Genomic DNA, 20,386 nt, shown 5'->3' on the forward strand with positions numbered 1-20,386 from the left:
GTGTAGAATGTTCTGGGGGCAGCCCGCAAGTGTCACCACATTTCCAGCACCAACACAGCATGCCCACAACTTCCTAACCTGTACGTCTTTGGAATGTGGGAGGTAACCGGAGCACCCAGAGGAAACCCACACAGACATGGGGAGAATGTACAAACTCCTTACAGACAGTGGCCGGAATTGAACGTGGGTCGCTGGCACTGTAATAGTGTTACATTAACCGCTACACTACTTTGCGTGGTTTTATGGTGTTAATTAAAAAATGGTTGTTGGTCAGAACCTAAGATCTTTCTTGAGTTAATACTTTGACATCAATTACAAGGTGGCAGATGCTTTAACATAACCATCTCAACCAAGGCAGCTTTTCAAACAGTTTAGCACCAGCCCCCTTAGTATTGCAATTTTTTGGGGGGTTGATTATGTTCTGAGTCACTGGAGTGAGTGCACAATTTCTGGTTCCAGAGCCAGAGTGCTACATTCATTATCTTTATTCAAATGTCTTAATACCATTCTGTGGGCAGAGGAACTGTGTGGTGTAGGAGGTGGGGAACGATTGGGGAAACGCTAGTTTCTAGAAAATAGTTGAGTTGATATGCACCTATTGAGGGGGTTACATCAACAACATGCATTTGCATTATTCCTTTAATGTAATAACACTTCTCAAAGTGCTTTGAATGTTTTCAGACAAAATTTGACACTGAGTCATGGCAGTATTAAGACAAAAAACTTGGTCCAGGCAAGGTAGGGGGATTAACAAAACAAAATCACTGCACTGGGTCTAGCATCTGGAGGATTGGCTACCAACGTACAAGGAAGATGTAAAAGAAGCTACAATTTGCAAATGTCCAAGTTTGCATTTTCCTGCGTAAGCTTCTCTGATGATGTACATTTTCACGTGATGTCCATGTGAATGCATGCAGGAGTTGCTGATGGGCACAAGTCTAACAAGTGTATATTTCTCCATATTTTTAGCAATATCCTGCCAAAGTAAAATTAACAAACTGGACTGTAGTATTTAGGACGAAGTGGGGGGGGGAATGCTCACCATCCTATTTTTACCTTTGTATTCAAATGATTATGATGTAATTGTAGGAGTTTTCTCAATCAATTGTTACTCTTATTCTTCAATTGCAGGTGCTGTGATAGGCGATGGGCAGTCTGCAGTGGCCAGTAATATTGCCAACATCACCTATCGCCTCCAATGGTGGGACTTCACCAAGTTTGACCTTCCAGAGATAAGTAATGGTGAGTGCTTTGGGAAAGTTGTCAGAAACAGAAGTGGGTATTTACATGTATTTGTAGTGTTCCTTTTGAAACTTGAATGGACCAGTTTGATGATACACATGATTTGGAGGTACAGTGTGTGGAGTTTGGTTATTTTCTAGGATAACAGTTTTTCTTGTGATCCTTTGGGATGGTCTTTATATTTCTGAAACCTGGTCATGATTCTTGACACTGTATTGAAAGGATTTCCTTTAGCCTTTTCTCCCATCAGGAATTGCAACTTCAATGTTCAGATATAGCCAAAGAGGTCATTCTTGAGGCCAGTTTTAGACTGTTAAAATAATGGTTGTCAAACCTTAGTTACCCTTGGAGGAATATGATGAGAGCATAAATGTTGAACAGAATTTTGCTTTACTTGAACTTCCATGGCATTTCAGCCAGTGATACCCCTTTTAAAGGATCTTTGTTGAAAAGTTTATTGCTATTGAGGCCTCAAATTTATAGCTTGTTGTGTTGCTTATAAACCCACCTAAATTTATTTTATTTAACTTGCAAGTATCAAGACAATAGAGACCTTGGAAACTGCTTCCAGAAGGCATTGCATGATTTTATATCACGCTGAACTATGCCTATCACCAGAACACCATTATATTAGCCATTTTTTCCAAATATTTGAAATTATCCAAATTATAAAGACTATACAATCTGTATTGAGGAGTTGATGCCTTTGAACTAGCAAAGAATGATTTGTATCTCTGTGGCATTGATTATGAGTGGTATCACTGGTTTGTGTGGTTTTTCTTAAAAGCTAATGATGATTGCAAGAATTATGTTGAATTTATCTTCACCATCATAATTTTTTTCAGTTAAGCGATTTCCCTGCCTTGTATTTCTGCCATGATGTTACCCTGTTGTTGCTGATTACCCCACTATTTAAAAAAAAGGGTAGAGAGAGAAAACAGGGAGTTATAACCCAAAACCTGACACCAGCTCTGGGGAAGATGCTTGTGTCCACTACAAAAGACATAATAGCAGAGCACTTGGAAAATGGTGAAGGGATCAGACAAAGTCAACCTGGATTTATGAAGAGGAAATCAAGCTTAACAAGGCTACTGGAATTCTTTGAGCATGTAAATAGCAGAATAGACGAAGGAGAACCAGTGGATGTGGTTTAGTTGAGCTTTCAGGAGACTTCTGATGAAGTCCCACATAAGATATTAGTGTACAGAAGTAAAGCACGTGGGATTTGGGGTAGAACTGAAATGGTTAGTCAACTGCTTGGCAGATAAGAATCAAAGAGTAGAAATAAGCAGGTCTAGAGTGACAGGTAGTGACTGGTGGGGTACCACAGAGTTCATTGCTGGAACCCACGCTATTCACAATATATATTCATGATGTGGATGACTCATTCAAATATAATATCCAGCTTTGCAGATGACCCAAAGCTGGGTGGACATATATGTCCTTTACTTCTCTTTTTCGCTTAAAATAGCTATAAACACATCTTCTCTTGGCTTTTTATCTCCATAACAATTGTTTTTGTTATATTTCATTTAGCACTTTTTATGGCTCTCCCAATGTGTTAGACATCTATGCTGTATTGCATCTGTGAAAACTTTTTTTAATACTGTCCCTCATAATAAATATATTTATGAAATACATAATTGAATCTTTGTCCTCGTAAGAGTATGGCCTGTTTTGTTTTATTCCTGCCAAATACTATGTTTTGTATTTGTTAAGAGGGTTTGAGCTTAAGTGGGAAAACAAGTGCAGATTGCCCATCCTTAATTGCCCTCGAGAAAGTGGTGGAGTAACAGCTAATGACTTGCCAAGCCATTTTAAAGGGCACTCTTTTGTGCTCTGGATACATATATAGCAGAAATTTCTTTCCATGGAGGATATTGGTAAACAATTTAGTAATCTCAATAATTTTTATTGGAATTGGATTATCTAGGTGGTTAGTCTGGACCTCAGGTTTACCAGTCCAGCAATTTAACCAGTACACCACCATTTTCTTCGATCTGTTTTGATGGTTACCCATTTGCTGTAGCCATTTTTTTCCATCTGTTTGTGGTTTCCTTTACTTCAATTTAAAAGTTTGTTTTGAGATTTAACTTTCTCAGATTCAAATACGATATTAAATTTGCCAAATTGTTACAAAATGTTCTTTGCCAAAGGAGATGGGCTAATGACGACCTTTTGGCTAATTAACATGATTAAATACATAATGATTTGTTGCCTTTCCAGTTCTAAAAGAGATTGTTTTGGACAACTGCTTTGAATAGATTTTAGACATTCATTATTGAAACATCCAAGCAGGACGTTTTAGTAACTGCTTGTAAATTATAGACCCCACGTTTAATACATGGGTTTTGGTTTGTTTCAAATTTTTTGTATTTGTGACAAGATGCATCATCTTATCTGGTGATATCACATAATCGAAGAATGTGTTAGGTTATAAAGGAGGGACAAAGACAGTAAGCAATAGAGATTTAGAGAAGGAATTTCAGAATTTAACAATTTTGAACTTTTGAAGAATTCATTGGGCTGGCTCATAATTTGAAACATAAAGCCATGGAGATTTTTTAAACATGACGATGAGCTCATTAAAGTGGGGCTTTGATGACCTGGTAAACGGTTCTCATTCACCAGGCATTGAGATGATAGCTGTTTACTTATTGTACATTAGGATGTGGCCACAAAGATCTGGATAAGTTTCTAAAGGATGAAAGATGGACTTGATTTGCAGTGGCAGAGACACGGATGATGGTTTCAGCAGATTGTTTGAAGCAAATGATGTTAGGGAGGTGTTTTTTTTTGTGCTGGAGATGATATTAGAACAGTTGGGTTGCAAATAGACTGATTCAACTTGAATCTGTGATTTGCAAGGAGTTAACGTTAACATATAGCAAGGACCAAAAATGTTGCAGAGACTCCTTTGAGTTTTAATGGAAGGTGCAAGTGGATCATTCAGGACTGTAAATTGGGTAAATAGTCCGATACAGATGCAATGGAGGTTTTTTGCATATGCAATTTGAAGCATCTCAGGGCCACCTCTGAGTGAAGGCAGCATTGATGAGAATTGTCGTCATCTTCAGGGTGTCAACACAGCCTTTTGCCATCTGAGAAAAAAAAAGTTAGAGGATCAAGACCTCAAACTGACGGTCTACAGGACACTAGTGATCCCTGCCTCCCTATATGCTTCTGAGACGTGGATTACCTATTGCAGGCACCTCAAGGCACTGGAAGGATATCACAAATGTTGTATCTGCAAAATCCTCCAAATCCATTGAAAGAATAAGCATACAAATGATTCAGCATCCTCTCCCAGGTCCACATCCCCAGAATTGAGACCCTAATTTCACTCAATTAACTGAGCATGAAAAGGAAAACATTGTATTTTTAAGTTCAGGAAGGACTTGGTATCAAATGGTAAATTTGATACCAATGACTTGTCTTACTAACTCTTAGTTGAATTTGTCTCTATAGATTATGTAAGTTGAATCACTCTGTTCTTTGTGCATGGAGTAGTTAGCAGTTCCTATTGGAGGAAATACACAAAATCTATCTCAAAACAGTAGCAGAATTTTTGCATCTGGTGCAGACTCGAATGCAATTTGACATGAAACACTTTTACATGAAACACTGAAGAAAGATTCAACATTGCTGGGTCCCCCCAGTTTTAATACAGGATTAAATAGTTTTCAGGAGTTTACTTGAACTCAACTCGGGGGCACATTGCTGCATTGATTAGATTGAAAAGTTCCACTCCATTGAGATTTGATTTACTTGGGGACCTTTAGTGATGGTAGCATGTGGATTATTTTAATCTTGGATCTTGTGTTTTTTTTCTGATAATTGAGCCTCCAGAAGGGAGATATAGCATGAATATTTTATGCTCCAATCAACATTGCACTATCCCTTCTGCTCCTGCTTTATATTTGATTTTCAATATAAAATACCTAACAATTTGTTGCTGCTGATCTGCCAATATGCTGTTGATTACTGTGGGGTAAAGCAACTTTGAATGGTGTAGTAAAACATGTATATATCTGCAATGATAGCTTTGACAGCTAAGTAATTGCTATTGGAATTAGATCAACTAGCATTAGCAAATATGTTGCAGTGTTCTTTTAATTCTCTTATTTACCGTGGCACCATGTAAGGAATAGTATAGATTTGATATTTGACTGTAACCTTCTATTTCCATTGCATCAAGACAAGTACGCAGAATGTCATAAAAATGCCTCGGTCTTCCACAGAAGTATAATTGAAGCAAGTATTAAAAAGCTGTGCAGCAGACTGCTTGCCGTGACCACCTCAGTTTTGGTATTACTCCAAAACTGTTGAAGATGCAATATGTCCTTGCTAAAGTATTAAGTCAGTATTTGAGATCTGTATTGACAAAGAAAGTGGATGCTGTGAAGAAATGTGACAATAGAAAAGAATATTGACAGGACAGTAACGAAGAAAGGGTGCTCAAAAGATTAGCATCGTTGAAATTTCTGATGTCACCTAGTTTGGATGAAAGTAAGGTCACCCACTTCCAAGGGTGACAAAGTAAAAATAGCTGGGGCAATGGTGACAATCGTTCATTTTTTGCTAATATTATGCTACTGTTAAAGAACAGGGAGGAGAATAAACCCAGAGGAGTCATAGTGGTCATCCATCACGAGGAGCAAAATCAATTTTTGTTTTGGGAAGTTAAAGGCTAATTAAGGGGAGAAAGCTTGAATTCTGTCAAAACAAACCATGCCTTAATTAAGAAGGTTGAAGTATCAATGTATCAATCAACCCTTGGATGGCATTTGACAGTGCTGGTGGTTTATTAAGAAGATGGATTCCAAATAAAGGGAAAGTTGGTGGTATAAATACAATATTGTCTCTGAATGAAAGCAAACAGTGGTGAATGGATGTATTATAGATGCAGGATTTGCAGTAGTGTTGCTGGCATTGCTTTGCAGTTTTTACTAAGAAATCTCAGATATGTGGAGGGAGCATTAAAGTTTCCAGATGATTCAAAACTTTGCAAAGTGCTAGATCATGATGATTATAATTATAGCCTTCAGAATGATGTACAAATGGTGGATAAAATTACCAGAAGCTTGGCAGACAGATTTCAGTATGGATAAGTGCAGAGTGACAGACTTGAGAGCAACCATTCTGCAATGACTATCTTGTAAATGCCACAGTTCTGAAAAGTATTTGAGCAGCAGAGACTATGTTGGAATACACATCCTTGGATGACAGAGCAAGTGAATAAAGTGATTAGGCAGGTGCTTAAGTTACTTGTGTTTATAAATGGTAGAATAGAATTAAAAAGAAAAGGGAAATAGAAATTCTATAAATTGGATAGTTTCCATAGAGTCATACAACATGGAAACAAACTTTTCGGCCAAACTTGTCCATGCCGACCAAGTTGTCAACTTGAGCTAGTCCCATTTGCCTGCGCTTGGTCCATATCCTTATAAACCTTTTCTATCCATGTTCCTGTTCAAGTATCCTTTAAATGTTCAAATTGTACCCACCTCTACCAATTCCTCTGGCAGTCCATTCCACATACCCACCACCCTTTGTGTGGAAAAAGTTGCCCCTTAGGTCCCTATGAAATCTTTCCCCTCTCACTTTAAATCTATGCTCTCTAGTTTTAGACTCCTCTACCCTGGGGAAAAAGAATCTGAGAATTCACCCTGTCTAAGCCCTCTCATCATTTTATATAGCTCTGTATGGTCACCCCTTAGTCTTCTTTGCTTCAGGGGGAAAAAAGGCTCCAGTCTTTTCGGTCTCTCCTTCTAGTTCAATCACTCCAGTCCCAGTACCATCCTTGTGAATCTTTTCTGCATCCTTTCCAGCTTCACGACATCAGCTGATGTAGTGTGGGATTCTGAGGTCCACCAGGAATGATGGAAAGCTCATAGAAAAGATATAGGAGAGATTTATCGACGTTAGTTTGGATGGGAGTCTTTAGTTGTGAGAAGAACTTAGAAAAGTTAAAACCAGATCCAAAGGAGGGTTTCAAGATGGTGAAAGATATTGATAGAACAGATAGAGAAAATGGATCAATGAGTATAAGTCAAAGATTAAAACCCTTTACAGAAGGGAGATGAGAAATCGTTTCACCAAGCAGTTGGGATTTGGAATGCACCATCTAAAAATGTGGTGGAACTTAATTCCATGAATTATTTTTAAGGAAGTTGGAGAGATATTTACAGTTATGTGGGAATAAACACTATCACACTTTCAGAGACCATGGTCAGAATGGGTCCAATGACTACTGTTTCCACGATCCCATTTATATCGGTATCCCAAGGCTGGTGCTGATTGGGGGAAAAAAAGGTGATTGATATTTTAAGCTAGTAAAGCATATGACCAAGGTTATAGAGAAAGCTGCTTAAGAGACAGCACGGGAAACAGGCCCTTCAGCTCACTGGGTCCTTGCTGACCATCAAGCACCCATTTTTGTACTCATCCTACACTAATCCACTTTCTTCTCCCGCCATTCCCATCAGTTCTCCCCAGATTCTACCACTCATCTACACACTAAGGGCAATTTACAGTGGACAATTAACCTTCCAACCATCTTTGGGATGTGGGAGGAAACTGGAGCACCTGGAGGAAACCTACATGGTTACAGGGAGAATGTGTAAATTTCACTCAGACAGCACTGGAGGTCAGGATTGAACCTGGGTCACCGGCAGCTGTGAAGCAGCAGCCTTATTAGCTGCGCCATTGCACCACCAAGTAAGAGACCACCAAGAGACTGTAATTATAATAAAAAAAATCATAGTTCCAATGTAGATTGGTAATCATTAGCTTCTCATTTGGATGAATAGTCTTTCATTCACATGTACGACACCACACTTAATGGATTAAATTAAAAGTCAAAAAAGTCACCAGAGCCTTTTTTTAAACTTTGTCAGTCTTTTAATATTCATTTATGCACAGCCAAGTATATATAATCAGCTCCATTTTCACCTTCTCCCCACTTCTGTAACTATCCCTTTTGCAGTTCCAGTTTGCTGATTAAAAGTTGTGGCGATTTGGTGTTCTTAAATGGTGTGAGGGTTTTGGCGACTTGGGATGCATTTGAAAAAACCGACAAAATGCTCTGTAGCGGCTAGCTACACACTACGAAATGAAGACACAGAGTCGCTGGTTTCGAAATCAGAGGTCGAATGCCGACCGGGGCGCGGTGTGCCTTTAATAGCCGAAAACTTCCCGCGCTGACGTCACGCGCGGGTCACCTGACCTTCCCGCGCGCGGGCTTTCCCAGCCCAACGCTGGGGAAGGAGGAGGGCCCCGCGCCATCTTGGATCGGGGCCTCCGACGACGTCACGATGTCGGGAGCCGGTTCGATGCCGGTGCGGTGAGTCACTACAGCTCCACTTAATTGTGTTGCTGCAGAAAGTGCAAGGCACTAGGAAGAAAAGGAGCTTGATCATATTATCTTCACAGAAATTTAATTAAAAGAGTTCATTACAACAAATTATATACTGTTTGTTGGAGGAAAAAATTTGCCAGTGGTTGGCCAATGAAAATACTCAATTCAAGGTACATGAAGATTTTCATTTTTGCCGTTTTTGAAATTGTACATTTCCACTCCTCTGTGACTCTGTTCTGTACAGATTCTGATAAATCATCTGTGATGATCCTTCAAATGAGAAATTCCTGTTCAAACATTTTTTCGGGCTCCTTTGATTAAGCCACATCAGGCGTCATTTCTCCAATCTTCCTGTTTTGAGAGCTGTGGAAAATTGAAGTGACAACATTCATTTTTTCTGTCAGTCAATTTAGTCCATAGTGTAAATTGATTCTGCACAACACAAACTTATTTAGCAAACTGCAATCTCTTGCAACTATGTCACATAGTAGCTGCAGAATTAGTTTTGGGATTCCATGGTGTTTGTAAAATGCAAGTTTGTTTAGCTAGCAGACTGAAAGAGAGGAAGTCCTCCTCAGTAGAATATGTGAGATGGGAAAGATCAGCCTATTATTTTCATTATTTATTCTCCAGGGCTTTTATAATAATACAAGTAGATCAGCAGTTATTTCTGGTCACCTTTTGTAATGGGCCATTTTGTGTCTTTTGGCCCACACAAGCACTATATTTTTGCGGCTATGTGGTTCCCAACAGACAGCCAGCTTCACAACAGTTTGTCCAGTCAGAAGACCTTTTAAAAGTTTCCTAATTTTTATAAATGACCTGGATGAGGAAGTGGAGGGGTGGGTTAGTAAGTTTGCAGATGACACGAAGGTTGAGGGTGTTGTGGATAGTTTGGAGGGCTGTCAGAGGTTACAGAGGGACATAGATAGGATGCAAAGTTGGGCTGAGAAGTGGCAGATGCAGTTCAGCCCAGGTAAGTATGAAGTGGTTCATTTTGGTAGGTCAAATATGTTGGCAGAATATAGTATTAATGGTAGGACTCTTGGCAGTGTGGAGGATCAGAGGGATCTTGGGGTCCGAGTCCATAGGATGCTCAAAGTGGCTGCACAGGTTGACTCTGTGGTTAAGAAGGCATATGGTGTATTGTCCTTCATCAATCGGGGAATTGAATTTAGGAGCCGAGAGGTATTGTTGCAGCTATATAGGTCCCTGGTCAGACCCCACTTGGAGTATTGTGCTCAGTTCTGGTTGCCTCACTACAGGAAAGATGTGGAAGCCATAGAGAGGGTACAGAGGAGATTTACAAGGATGCTGCCTGGAATGCGGAGCATGCCTTATGAAAGCAGGCTGAGTGAACTCAGCCTTTTCTCCTTGGAGAGATGGAGGATGAGGGGGGACTTGATAGAGGTGTATAAGATGATGAGAGGTATTGATCGGGTAGATAGTCGGAGGCTTTTCCCCAGTGCTGAAATGGTTGCCACAAGAGGACATAGGTTTAAGGTGCTGGGGAGTAGATGTAGAGGAGATGTCAGGGGTAAGTTTTTTTACTCAGAGAGTGGTGAGTGCGTGGAATGGACTGCCAGAAACGGTGGTGGAGGCGGATACGATAGGGTCTTTCAAGAGACTGTTGGATGGGTACATGGAGCTGAGTAAAATAGAGAGCTATGGGTAAGCCTAGTAATTTCTAGGGTCGGGATATGTTCGGCACAGCTTTGTGGGCCGAAGGGCCTGAACTGTGCTGTAGTTTTTCTATGTTTCTAATGCCTCTTGTGATCAGAGACATTGAAGATAAATATTGATTTTTAAAAAAAATTTTATGAAACATGAAACTGTGATTGGAGACATGACGACCGTAGATGCTGGAATCTGGAGCAAAAAACAAGCTGCTGATGGAACAGTGGGTCAGGAAGGAATTGACATTTTGGATTAAGACCCCCAAATCATTGACTGTCCATTTCCCTCTGCAATTGCTGCCTGACCCACTGAGTTCCTCCAGCAACTAATTTTTTGCTCCATGAAGCAGTGGTTAATCAATTAAGTGTAAATATAAATTGAAGTAAAGAAAGATAGAACAAAAACGTAACTAAAATTCACCTTCTAAATGAAGGTGGATGATCCCATTTAAGTGAGCCGGGCCACATGAGATCGCCAGCTTATCTGTGGAATTGATGGTGACTCCAGGAGCAGAGCAAGAGGCCAATTGAGTGCTGATCTCCAGTGATTCCTAACTTGCACATTGTAGCTCGCTGATGGTTCTCTGCTGACCTACCAGCTGGAGCACTGTTCTGACCCAATGTTACTGCTAGCTGAGGAGCAGTGGTCATGAACGTACACTGTGACGCATGTTCCTATCCATTAACTAAATGTTCTGCTTTGATGTCATTTAGCAATATATGCCAACCCTGATAGCATCAGGGGGTAAAAAAGAAAAAATTGTTGACAATTAACAATTCATTGAGGGAAGTAGTGTAATTGAACATTGTGCAATCATCAGTGGGCACCCCACATTTGGCTTTATGATGGAAGGAAGGTCTTCAGACGCTTGAGCCAGGACACTGCCCTGAGCGATTCCTGCGGTCCTGTCCTGAGGATGAAACGATTAACTTCAAAACTATGATCAGCTTCCTTTGTGCAACTTATGACTCCAGTGGTGGGAGTGTTTTCCCCATGATACCCATTGATTTCAGTGTTACCAGGACACTTGATGACACATTTAGTTATGTGCTGCCTTGACATCAAGGGTGGTCATTCTCAACTCGACATCTGGAATTCAGCTTTGACCATCTTGTCCATGTTTGAGAAAGGCTGCAGTAAGGTCTGGAGCCAAATGGTCCTCAGGAAACCTGACCATTGAGAAGTCGAATGTGCAACTATTGTTTTACTTTAGGAGAAACAAATGAAACTGGGTGCTGGATATCTGAAATAAAAAGAGAAACAGAGTTTACATTTTGGTTAACTTCACCCAGGCTGATCTACTTCCTGGGAGGAAGGGCAGGCTTGAGGGTTCAGATAGCCTACTCCTGCTCCCATTGTGTTCTTGCATGTCTGAGGCCCTTTGTTAGAACTATATTTAAACTATATGACATTCTTGGCCTTCATTCAGCTGAGGGCCTACCTGCCATTGTGCTGGTGGAGTAATGAGGAGGTGAGAGTTTCTACCCTTAATAGTTGTCAATTAAATTCTCAGCAGTTTGTATTCACACCTTTAATTTTTCTGGTGCCCATAAGCTGGCTTCACAGATGAGGAATGGTCATGTTGGTAAGGAAGAATGGTTCCCACTGCCTGTGACGTTATTTCTCTGTATGGGACATTCCTTCAGGACAGGATGTAGTTGTTGAAAGGAGGGCAAATTCGGCTGGGAAATGCAAGGGCTCATTGCTGAAACTAAAAGCCCTATTTTAATAGCTTATTTCTTCAGTGGATTCCTTGACAAATCAGGCATTTTTACTTAGAATATACGTGTCCAACAGAAACCCCAATGTACTGGAGAACTGGCATTTCCCCACAGTGGGAAAAAAATAGCTTAAAAAAAGAATAAATCTACAAAAGGAAATGTACATCGTCTAATGAATTATCTCCTTAATCATACCCTGTTCTAAGAGCTTGGCTGCGTACAACTCTGCAGGTCTCTGTATAATGCAGATCTATCACTCTGGTGATTGGGTTTGGACAAGTAATTATGCTTTGCTCAAACTTTGTTTATCTTGGATAACCTATGCTCCACTCTGGGACTGGTGTTCATTATCAATCTGTTCACTGAAAGTGGCCAAGTGTATTGAGTAGCATCAGCCTTCTGTGTATAATTTTCCTAGCAGTGTTTCAGGAATCTTATTAATTAAAGTGTTTGGTATGACCACTCTAGTAAAAGCAATAATGGTTGCACAGCTACAGGTATGCAGTCGTTTACTGTTCCCCAGGAGTGAATTGCTAGTAAAATATCCCAGTGTTATTATGCTTGTGAAGGTAACAAGTTTCAATTCAATAGGAAATATCCACCCTTTTTTCTATATGCTGGGTTCCTGAAATATGATTAGTGTTATTCACCAACATGACATATAGAAAAGAAAACCAAAAGGAATTTTTCATTATTTTCATGCTATATTGTTTTCATTTTCATCATTTTCTTATCTCTTGCTCTCTTTTTTGACCTCGACCTATTTGTATTTTTGTTTTAAGTGTTTTTGATAGAATTATGATCTACTTTTCGTTAATGCAGATTGACTATGTTCCTGGCCAGGCAACCATGTCTTGCATGTATCCAGCTGAATGGGAGCCAATGTCTCTTCACACCCTTATCCATTTGGTAATCCATTGCTTGCTGCCCTGACACGGAGAGCTTTCTGAAGGGATAGCATCCTGGTTTGGGTAATGGCTAAACGCGTTTCTCAAATAATATTTGCAGGCATCTTTTGATGGTTCTGTGTGTTGTTAACATCCCTCCTCTTCCCATGTTGCCCTGTAAGCTTGCATCAATCTTCAGACACAGGAGTGAAGGTTAAACTGTTTCTGGCCAGGACTTCAGGCAACAGATGCCCAAATCTGACATGGATTCAAATTGTCATGGGATATACTGGGCAATAGGATCCCACAACGAAGGGAGAGAAGGAGTGATGGACAAAGGTTGATGGATGAGAGACAGAGGAGCATGGATGAGATAGGAAACGTATAGAGGGAGAGACTAATACAACAAAGACCCAAAATCACCTGGGAGTAGGCACTGGAATGAAAGCAAGAGTTTGGCTTGACTTGCTACCCACGCTCAACCACTGGCTCTGGGCTGCTCCAGACTCTGAATCTGGTTCATCTGAGCCTGGGTTCAGCACAGTTCCCACAGCAATCAAGAGTAAGGAGTGGGCTAACCCCATCCTGGCTCTTCATTTCTCTGCCACTCTTCTCTCCCCTTGCAGTACTTCATCTAAAATAAAAGAACATTTTCAGTGTGCTCATGAATGCAGCCAAGTTGTCTGATAAAGGTTTACGTGGACAGTAGGCACTGCAGTTGTAAAAGATGTTTGTGAGGTTGCATTTGGGATATTGTGTTCAGTTTTGATCTCCCTGCTATAGGAAAGATGCTATTAAACTGGAAAGAGTCCAGAGGAGATTTATGAGGATGTTGCTAGGACTCGACGGACTGAGTTATGGAGTGAGGATGAGCAGGTTGGAGCCAAGTTGTTTGATAAAGATCATTGGAGCATAGGAGAATGAGGGGTGATATTAGAGCTGTATAAAATCATGAAGGGCATAGATAGGGTCAGTATGCACAGTCTTTTCCCCAGGGTTGGAGAATCAAGAACTAGAGGACGTAGGTTTAAAGTGAGAGGGGAGAGATTTAATAAGAATCTGAGGGGCAACTTTTTTTCCATCCAGAGAGTGGTCAGTGTATGGAATGAGCTGCCAGAGGAAGGTACATTAACAACACTTAAAAGGCACTTGGACAGGTACATGGATAGGAAAGGTGATATGGGTCAAACGTGGCAAATGGGAGTAGCTTAGATGGGAATGTTGGTCAGCATGGACCAGTTAGGCCCAAGGTCCTGCTTCAGTGCTGAATGACTCCATGACTCTATCCACGCCAGTAGTGGGATGAAGGAAATTGATAAAGGTCTGCATTGATGCCAAGTGAGGGAAATTGGTGGAGCACCAGAGGCCAGAATAGGAGGCTGAAAGGGGCTGAAAGATTTGAAAAAGATGATAATTTTAATTTAAATCACTAGTCATGATAGAAGCAAGATACTTTCCACTGGGCCATTTAAAAAATATTGTTCCTTTAATTCACTAAAATCTCAGTTAATTGTTTTTTTTTAATTGCTTGTCATCGCTGGATCTGCCTTTTAGCTTCAAAGCAGTTTTCTGCCCTACAGAGGTAAGTCAGCTTTCAAGCTCCGTCAACCCACTCAGGATACACACACCCACTCAAACGCCAGCAGTGTTTTTCCAGGGCTGTTAGAAATGACAAGACGTGCAGGCACAAGTTGTCAGTTTCAATGGTCGCAAGGTAGATTTTCTCGCTTAGTGACAGAGTTACCGGTAAGTACTGTAAAAAGAACAACCCTTAGCCAGCAGCCCAGCACAACTTGTCAACTTCAACAGAGACAAATGGGAATTGTAATGCATTAGACTCTTGTGACATCTTTTAAAGAGTTGCCCTGCTGTCATTTTTACTGCAACCAGTATTTCAAAGATGGCAGGATGACAGGTTCTAATGTAGCTGTTCACTCCCAACAATGGTAAGGACGTGTCAGTCCAAGCAGCCTGTTTAGGCTAAACCTGACTGAAAGTTAGGAGCCTCCCTTGCTGTGAATATAGACTCAGAAAATTGTCAGGGTAAGCTAGGGGAGAATTAAGCCTTCTCTCCAAGTGTTATTTTCTTTTATTTGCAGTGGTTTTCAGAGCTGGATGTTAGTTTGACCTGTTATATTTCCTCATTGAAGCTAATTCTTCATGTTTCTTCAAACTGGCTTGAGGTGAATGGAACCTGAGAAAGAATAAAGCTCTCCGAAGTGGAGCTCAACATGGAAAGTTTAGGAATCAACAAAAACCACTTCATATTTTGTATAATTCCAGGTTAAATTTAATTCCAAATGAGTAGATATTTTTCAGCTACTATTACTTCTCATAGAAGTTGACAAACCAATTACACTACAATCTGGCAGTAGCTACATTTAATCAGAATTCTGTTTTTCATACACAGGAAATTTTGCTAAAATTCGACAAAGAACCTTGAAGTCGTTTGTAAAACACAACAGTTGGGCCTGAAGTGCCCAACTTCCTGATGGGGACTTCTGTCCAGTGTTTTCTCGGAGGAGACAGCTGTCCTAGAGGTGTTAGCAGCGGAGAGTCCAAGAGTTGGCAATGGAGCAGGGTCACAGAGGCAGCAAGAGCAGTGTCCTGGAGAGAGCAGGAGGGTCCCTGAGGGACGACCTGCAATAGTCTTGTACTGTTCGCAGATTTAGGGGAAACTCCAATTAGAGTGTGGAATATTAAGGTATGAGGTGAGAATGAAATTGGATTGGGAATCAAATGCAGATATTCTTGTTGAAAGTGCCGATTTATAAGAAGTTATGCATTTTTAACAATGCGCATCTTTAAAGACTAACGAGACCTCTGATATGGTTGTAGGTTTAATTCATTAGTTTCAGGTAAAATGATCTCGTTATCCTGGGCCACCTGGCTGTACAGGGGGAGTCTGTTTAAGAAAGATAACAGATGAGAGGATAATTCAATGTGGAGTACCCATGCATAATTAAGAAGCAGAAATCTGGGTAAATCTCCCTTGTCTTTAAATCAGAATGTGAATTAAATGATGAGCCCAAAAAACGAAATCAGTTTGTTCAGTGTAATGCTGCATTGCAGAGAGATTGTTATATGTATCAAGGAACAACTTGTGCTGTATTGAATGAATCAATAAGTATCCTGTGGTGACTCCAGAAATGTGTGAGCAAACCATTATGTGGTTTCTCTTGCTGTGTCATGAAATGGAAAGGCAGTGAAAGAGTTGAATTGAGGACGGAATTTAATCATTACCCTGGAACTACAAAGATTCTTTTGCTTCCTCAGTTTTACATGCGAAAAACTTTACATGCGAAGGACAGTTTTACATACGTTTTATCTTAGATCACATGAGTGTCAATGATGGATACTGATCAGTTTGATCATATGAAGTAAAAACAGAATATGCAGGAAACACAGCAGGTCAGGCAGCAGCTGTGGAAAGAGAAACAGGGTTAATGTTTCGGGTCTGAGATCCTTTGTTGGAACTGGGAAGGAGAGAAAACAAATTAACTTTAAGCTGTAGAGAAGGTAATGGATATTTGGTTTATTATTGTCACGTACCGAGATAACGGTGGGAAAACTTTGTTTTGCATACCATCCATACAGATCATTTCAAAACATAAGTATATTGAGGTAGTACAAAGAGAAGAGCAATAACAAAATGCAGTATATAGTGTTACAGTTACAGAGAAAGTGCAGTGCAGAGAGACAGTAAGGTGCAAGGGCCACAGTGAGGTGGATTGTAAGATTAAGAGTTCATCTTTATCGTACAGGAGGTCCATTCAAGTCTTATAACAGTGGGATAGAAGCTGTCCTTGAGCCTGGTGGTAAGTGTTTTCAAGCTTTTGTATCCTCTCCCCAGTGGAAGGTGGGGGCGGGGGGGGGGGAGAAGAGAGAATGATTGGGGTAGGTGGGGTCTTTGATTATGTTGGCTGCTTTCCCGAGGCAGAGGGAAGTGTAGACACAATCCATGGAGGGGAGGGTGGTTTCGGTCATGGACTGTGGGGGATGAATGGAAAAGACAAAGGGAGTACCTCTTATAGACTGAGACCAAATGGATTAATAAGGCAGTTAGAGGCAGATTAATCTTGTCTGTGTTATGTGCTGCTTATAGCAGGACCGTGGGGCATACCCAGCACGTCAGGCTGTAGTAATGAAGAGAGAAAAACTGAGCCAAATCTCAGGTTGACAGAAATGGCCAGAAAGAAATAGAGCGAGTTACCTAAAGTTGGATAATTTGCTATTGAGCGCAGAAGGCTGCGATATTCCCAGATGGAGGTTGAGGTGCTGTGCCCCAAACTTCCATTGGGCCTCATTATGTCAGTGCAGGAGGCCACAGACAGGTCTAAGTCGGATGGAGAAGTAAAATGGCAGGCAATTGGACCTGAGTGCAGGTGCTCCACAAAGTGATCGCCCAGTCTGCATTTGGTTTCTCCAGTGTAGTGGAGCCCAGTTTGTGAACACTGAATCCATTACGGTAAATGGGAAGAAGTGCAATTAAGTCTAAACTGTTTGGGTCCCTGGATGGTGGGAAGGGAAAGGTGAAAGGATAGGTGTTGCAAATCCCGTGGTTGTGTGGGAAGGTGGTCCAAGATGGGTGGGCATGGAAGAGGTGACCAGGGAGTCACGAAAGGAATGATGCTTTCAAAATGCTGATTAAAGGAGTGTGGTATATCTGTCTGGTAGTGGAATCTTGTTGGAGCTGTGGAGGAAATTGTGAAGGATGACGCAGTTGAATGCGGAAGCTGGCGGGATAGACCAGGGGATCTCTGTTCTTGCTCTCTCCAGGAGGTGAGGTGTTGGGAGCAGAGGTGGGGGAAACAGATTAGATGTGGTCAAGGGCTCCGACCATTACGGTAGGGGGAAGCAATAATTCAGCATGGTTCTTCTGCCTGGGCATGTTGCAGTCTTCCGGACTCTATCGGATTCTCCAACTTCAGGTACCTAGTTTTTTCCTTCTTTATCAGAACTGGCCATTTCTGCCAGTTGTCCATCTGTGCCCCATGGTTCTGCATAAACACAGAAAAAGAAACACAACCTGCCTTGATTGTCACAATATTCCATTTGGTCTCACCTTATCGGAGATATTCCTACTGTCCTATCCATTCCTCCCCCACCTTCTCTGCAACTTAAAACTAACTTGTGTTCTCTCTTTCCCACATCTGATGAGAAGTTACTGACCTGAGACATTAACTCCGTTTCTCTCTACATGGATACTGCCTGACCTGCTCAATGTTTCCAACATTTTCTGTTTTTATTTTCAGATTTCCAGAATCTGGAGAATTTTTGATAATGATTGAGAGTGATTTGTTGGTGACTTGTTATAAAGCAACAGTAGCAGAAACCTAAGAGTAGGTCACCTTACTGGTCTCTTAGTTTAGGACTACTTCTGTGTGGAAGCATTGTATATGCATAAAACAGAGTTGTTCTACATAGTCTGTTGTTGGTGAAAAGAATTCTCTCAATTTGTATGCATTTTCTAGTTGCTGGTTTGTATCATGAAAAATGTTTCCCAGATGTTGGATTACAGCTGAGTGCAATTGTAAAATGCTATGTACAATTACAGATTTGCAAATATTTTTGATGATTTATGGCGCAGCTTCAAAGCAGTTTCCAAAGGAAAAGGTGACTGGCCTCAGTTGGTTTCCAGGCAACCGTGGTTCTCTCGGCCTCATCGTTATATCACCGATCAAATTGAAACAGTGCATTTTACTGAAGCGTGGTGACCACCAACTGGAATATCTTTTCATGCGTTACTTTGTATTTTACTGATCAAATTCTTTTAAACATAAGTTGTTTGGCATACTGCATATATTTGTAAGTCACAGCCAGATCCTTGGACTTGTATGAAATTATATTTATAACGTAATCAAATTGTAAAGAATACATATTTTTTTTACATGTAGCTTGTTGGTCTGATCTCTAATCTGGTTTCTTTAATAGTAGCACCAGATTTGTCTTGTGTTCTGTGTGTCATGACTGCAGAGGTGAACGTACAGGTCAAACCCAGCTTACAAACGGGTTCCGTTTTTACAGACGTCCATAAGTTGATTTTGTCCACAAGTCATTTTTGTCCGTTAGTCGGAAAATACATAAAATCACTCTATCGTAACCACATCTCCGCAGTATTGCAATGAATGGCATCAAAAGCACATAAGACTGATAAGAAAGAACAATTGCAATAAGTGGAGAGAAGAAGGAAACCAGTTCTGCCCTTTGCTGTAACAAAAGTATGTACACTTGTTGGAATTCTGAATTTTATAATATTATGGGAGCTTATTTGTATGTACGGGTGTCTGTAAGTCGTGTGTTCATAACCCAGGGATGGCCTGTAAGCTGGTATGGTCTATGGTAAGACGATGGCCAATGCTGTTTACAATACAACCATACAAGTAGAAATTTGAGCTACTTTTGTGTCTGTCTCACTGTGCTCTTAATAAGAATGCCTCTCATTTATATGTGCATGTGTAAGGCATGACAGTGTAACATGTGACAAGGGATTAAGCACAGTAGTAAGCCAGGTGTTTTTCTTTAATTGAGTAATCATACAGTCAAGCATCTGCTCTTGAAGAATTGAGGTTAAGGCATTCGGTTAATCAATATCCTTTTTGCCTCATCTTTTCTAAATCGAGCACAGTTGAAAATACAGGCAGATTTCCCACAGTTCCACTCTAGAAATGACTTGTGATAGCTACACTCAGCAAGTCAGGCAGCATTTGTAGAGAGAGAAGAAGAGTTAATAATTCTGGTCAATGACCTTTCTTTCGAACTATGAAACATTAGTAATTAAACAGGTTTTCACTTACTAGAAAGGGGAAGGTTGCAGTGAACCTGCCCTGCCAAAAGAGTTTGACTTCCATTTGGCATTACCCAAGTGTTTTTGCTGAGGTTTGGCTGTCTGTGTGACCAAGTCTTGGTGCGAGCTTCCTCCCTACTGCTCTTACACTAGTTATCAGTGTAACAGATTTCATTATGTGGAAAACTGACTAATAGAAACATCGGACTAAGGGAGGACAGTTCTCCTTAATCACTCCTAACCCATGTGTTTCAGCAAGGCAGTGTGATTGGGGTAATTAGATTGTCAAGCCTTATTTCATATTTGTGAAGGTTGGTAAAATTATGAAAGTACACATATTGGTGAAGAACTTTATACAGAGGCAACAGTCTTCCAGTCACTACTCGCTTAAGGTAGTATTGACATATTTGTAACAGCAATAATTGTTTTTAGAGCAATTGCATTCACGTAGCTGCTGGCCTAACCTTAATTTAGCTGTGAGCAATGTGGACTGTAGCACAGCTTGATGCAACAGCTAAAATTGCTCATAGCCTAATTTTTAATAGGCAGTAGCTTGATTGTCTCCGTAATATCAAGTATGAATGACACAGGAATTAGCAACGCACACTGTGACGGTAGATCCTTGTTCATTTGACTTTGCAATTAAGCAAATTATAGGATAGAACAGAAGGAACAGTGCTCTGCGAAGGTCGTTTTACTGACCCTTACCTGG

General features: G+C 40.6%; 1 protein-coding gene across 7 annotated transcripts in view; it reads left to right on the forward strand.

The window, feature by feature from the left end:
* The window catches only part of LOC127577845 (activating molecule in BECN1-regulated autophagy protein 1-like), a 340,012-nt gene that overhangs the window by 224,034 nt on the left and 95,592 nt on the right, over nt 1–20,386 (forward strand). For all 7 annotated transcript variants that reach the window (XM_052029452.1, XM_052029455.1, XM_052029456.1 and 4 more), the window contains one exon: nt 1,132–1,242. In XM_052029452.1, the coding sequence (XP_051885412.1) occupies nt 1,132–1,242 (111 nt within the window). The remainder of the gene's footprint in view (nt 1–1,131; nt 1,243–20,386) is intronic.

The sequence above is a fragment of the Pristis pectinata genome, chromosome 14 (assembly GCF_009764475.1).
Source record: "Pristis pectinata isolate sPriPec2 chromosome 14, sPriPec2.1.pri, whole genome shotgun sequence".
NCBI lineage: Eukaryota > Metazoa > Chordata > Chondrichthyes > Rhinopristiformes > Pristidae > Pristis > Pristis pectinata.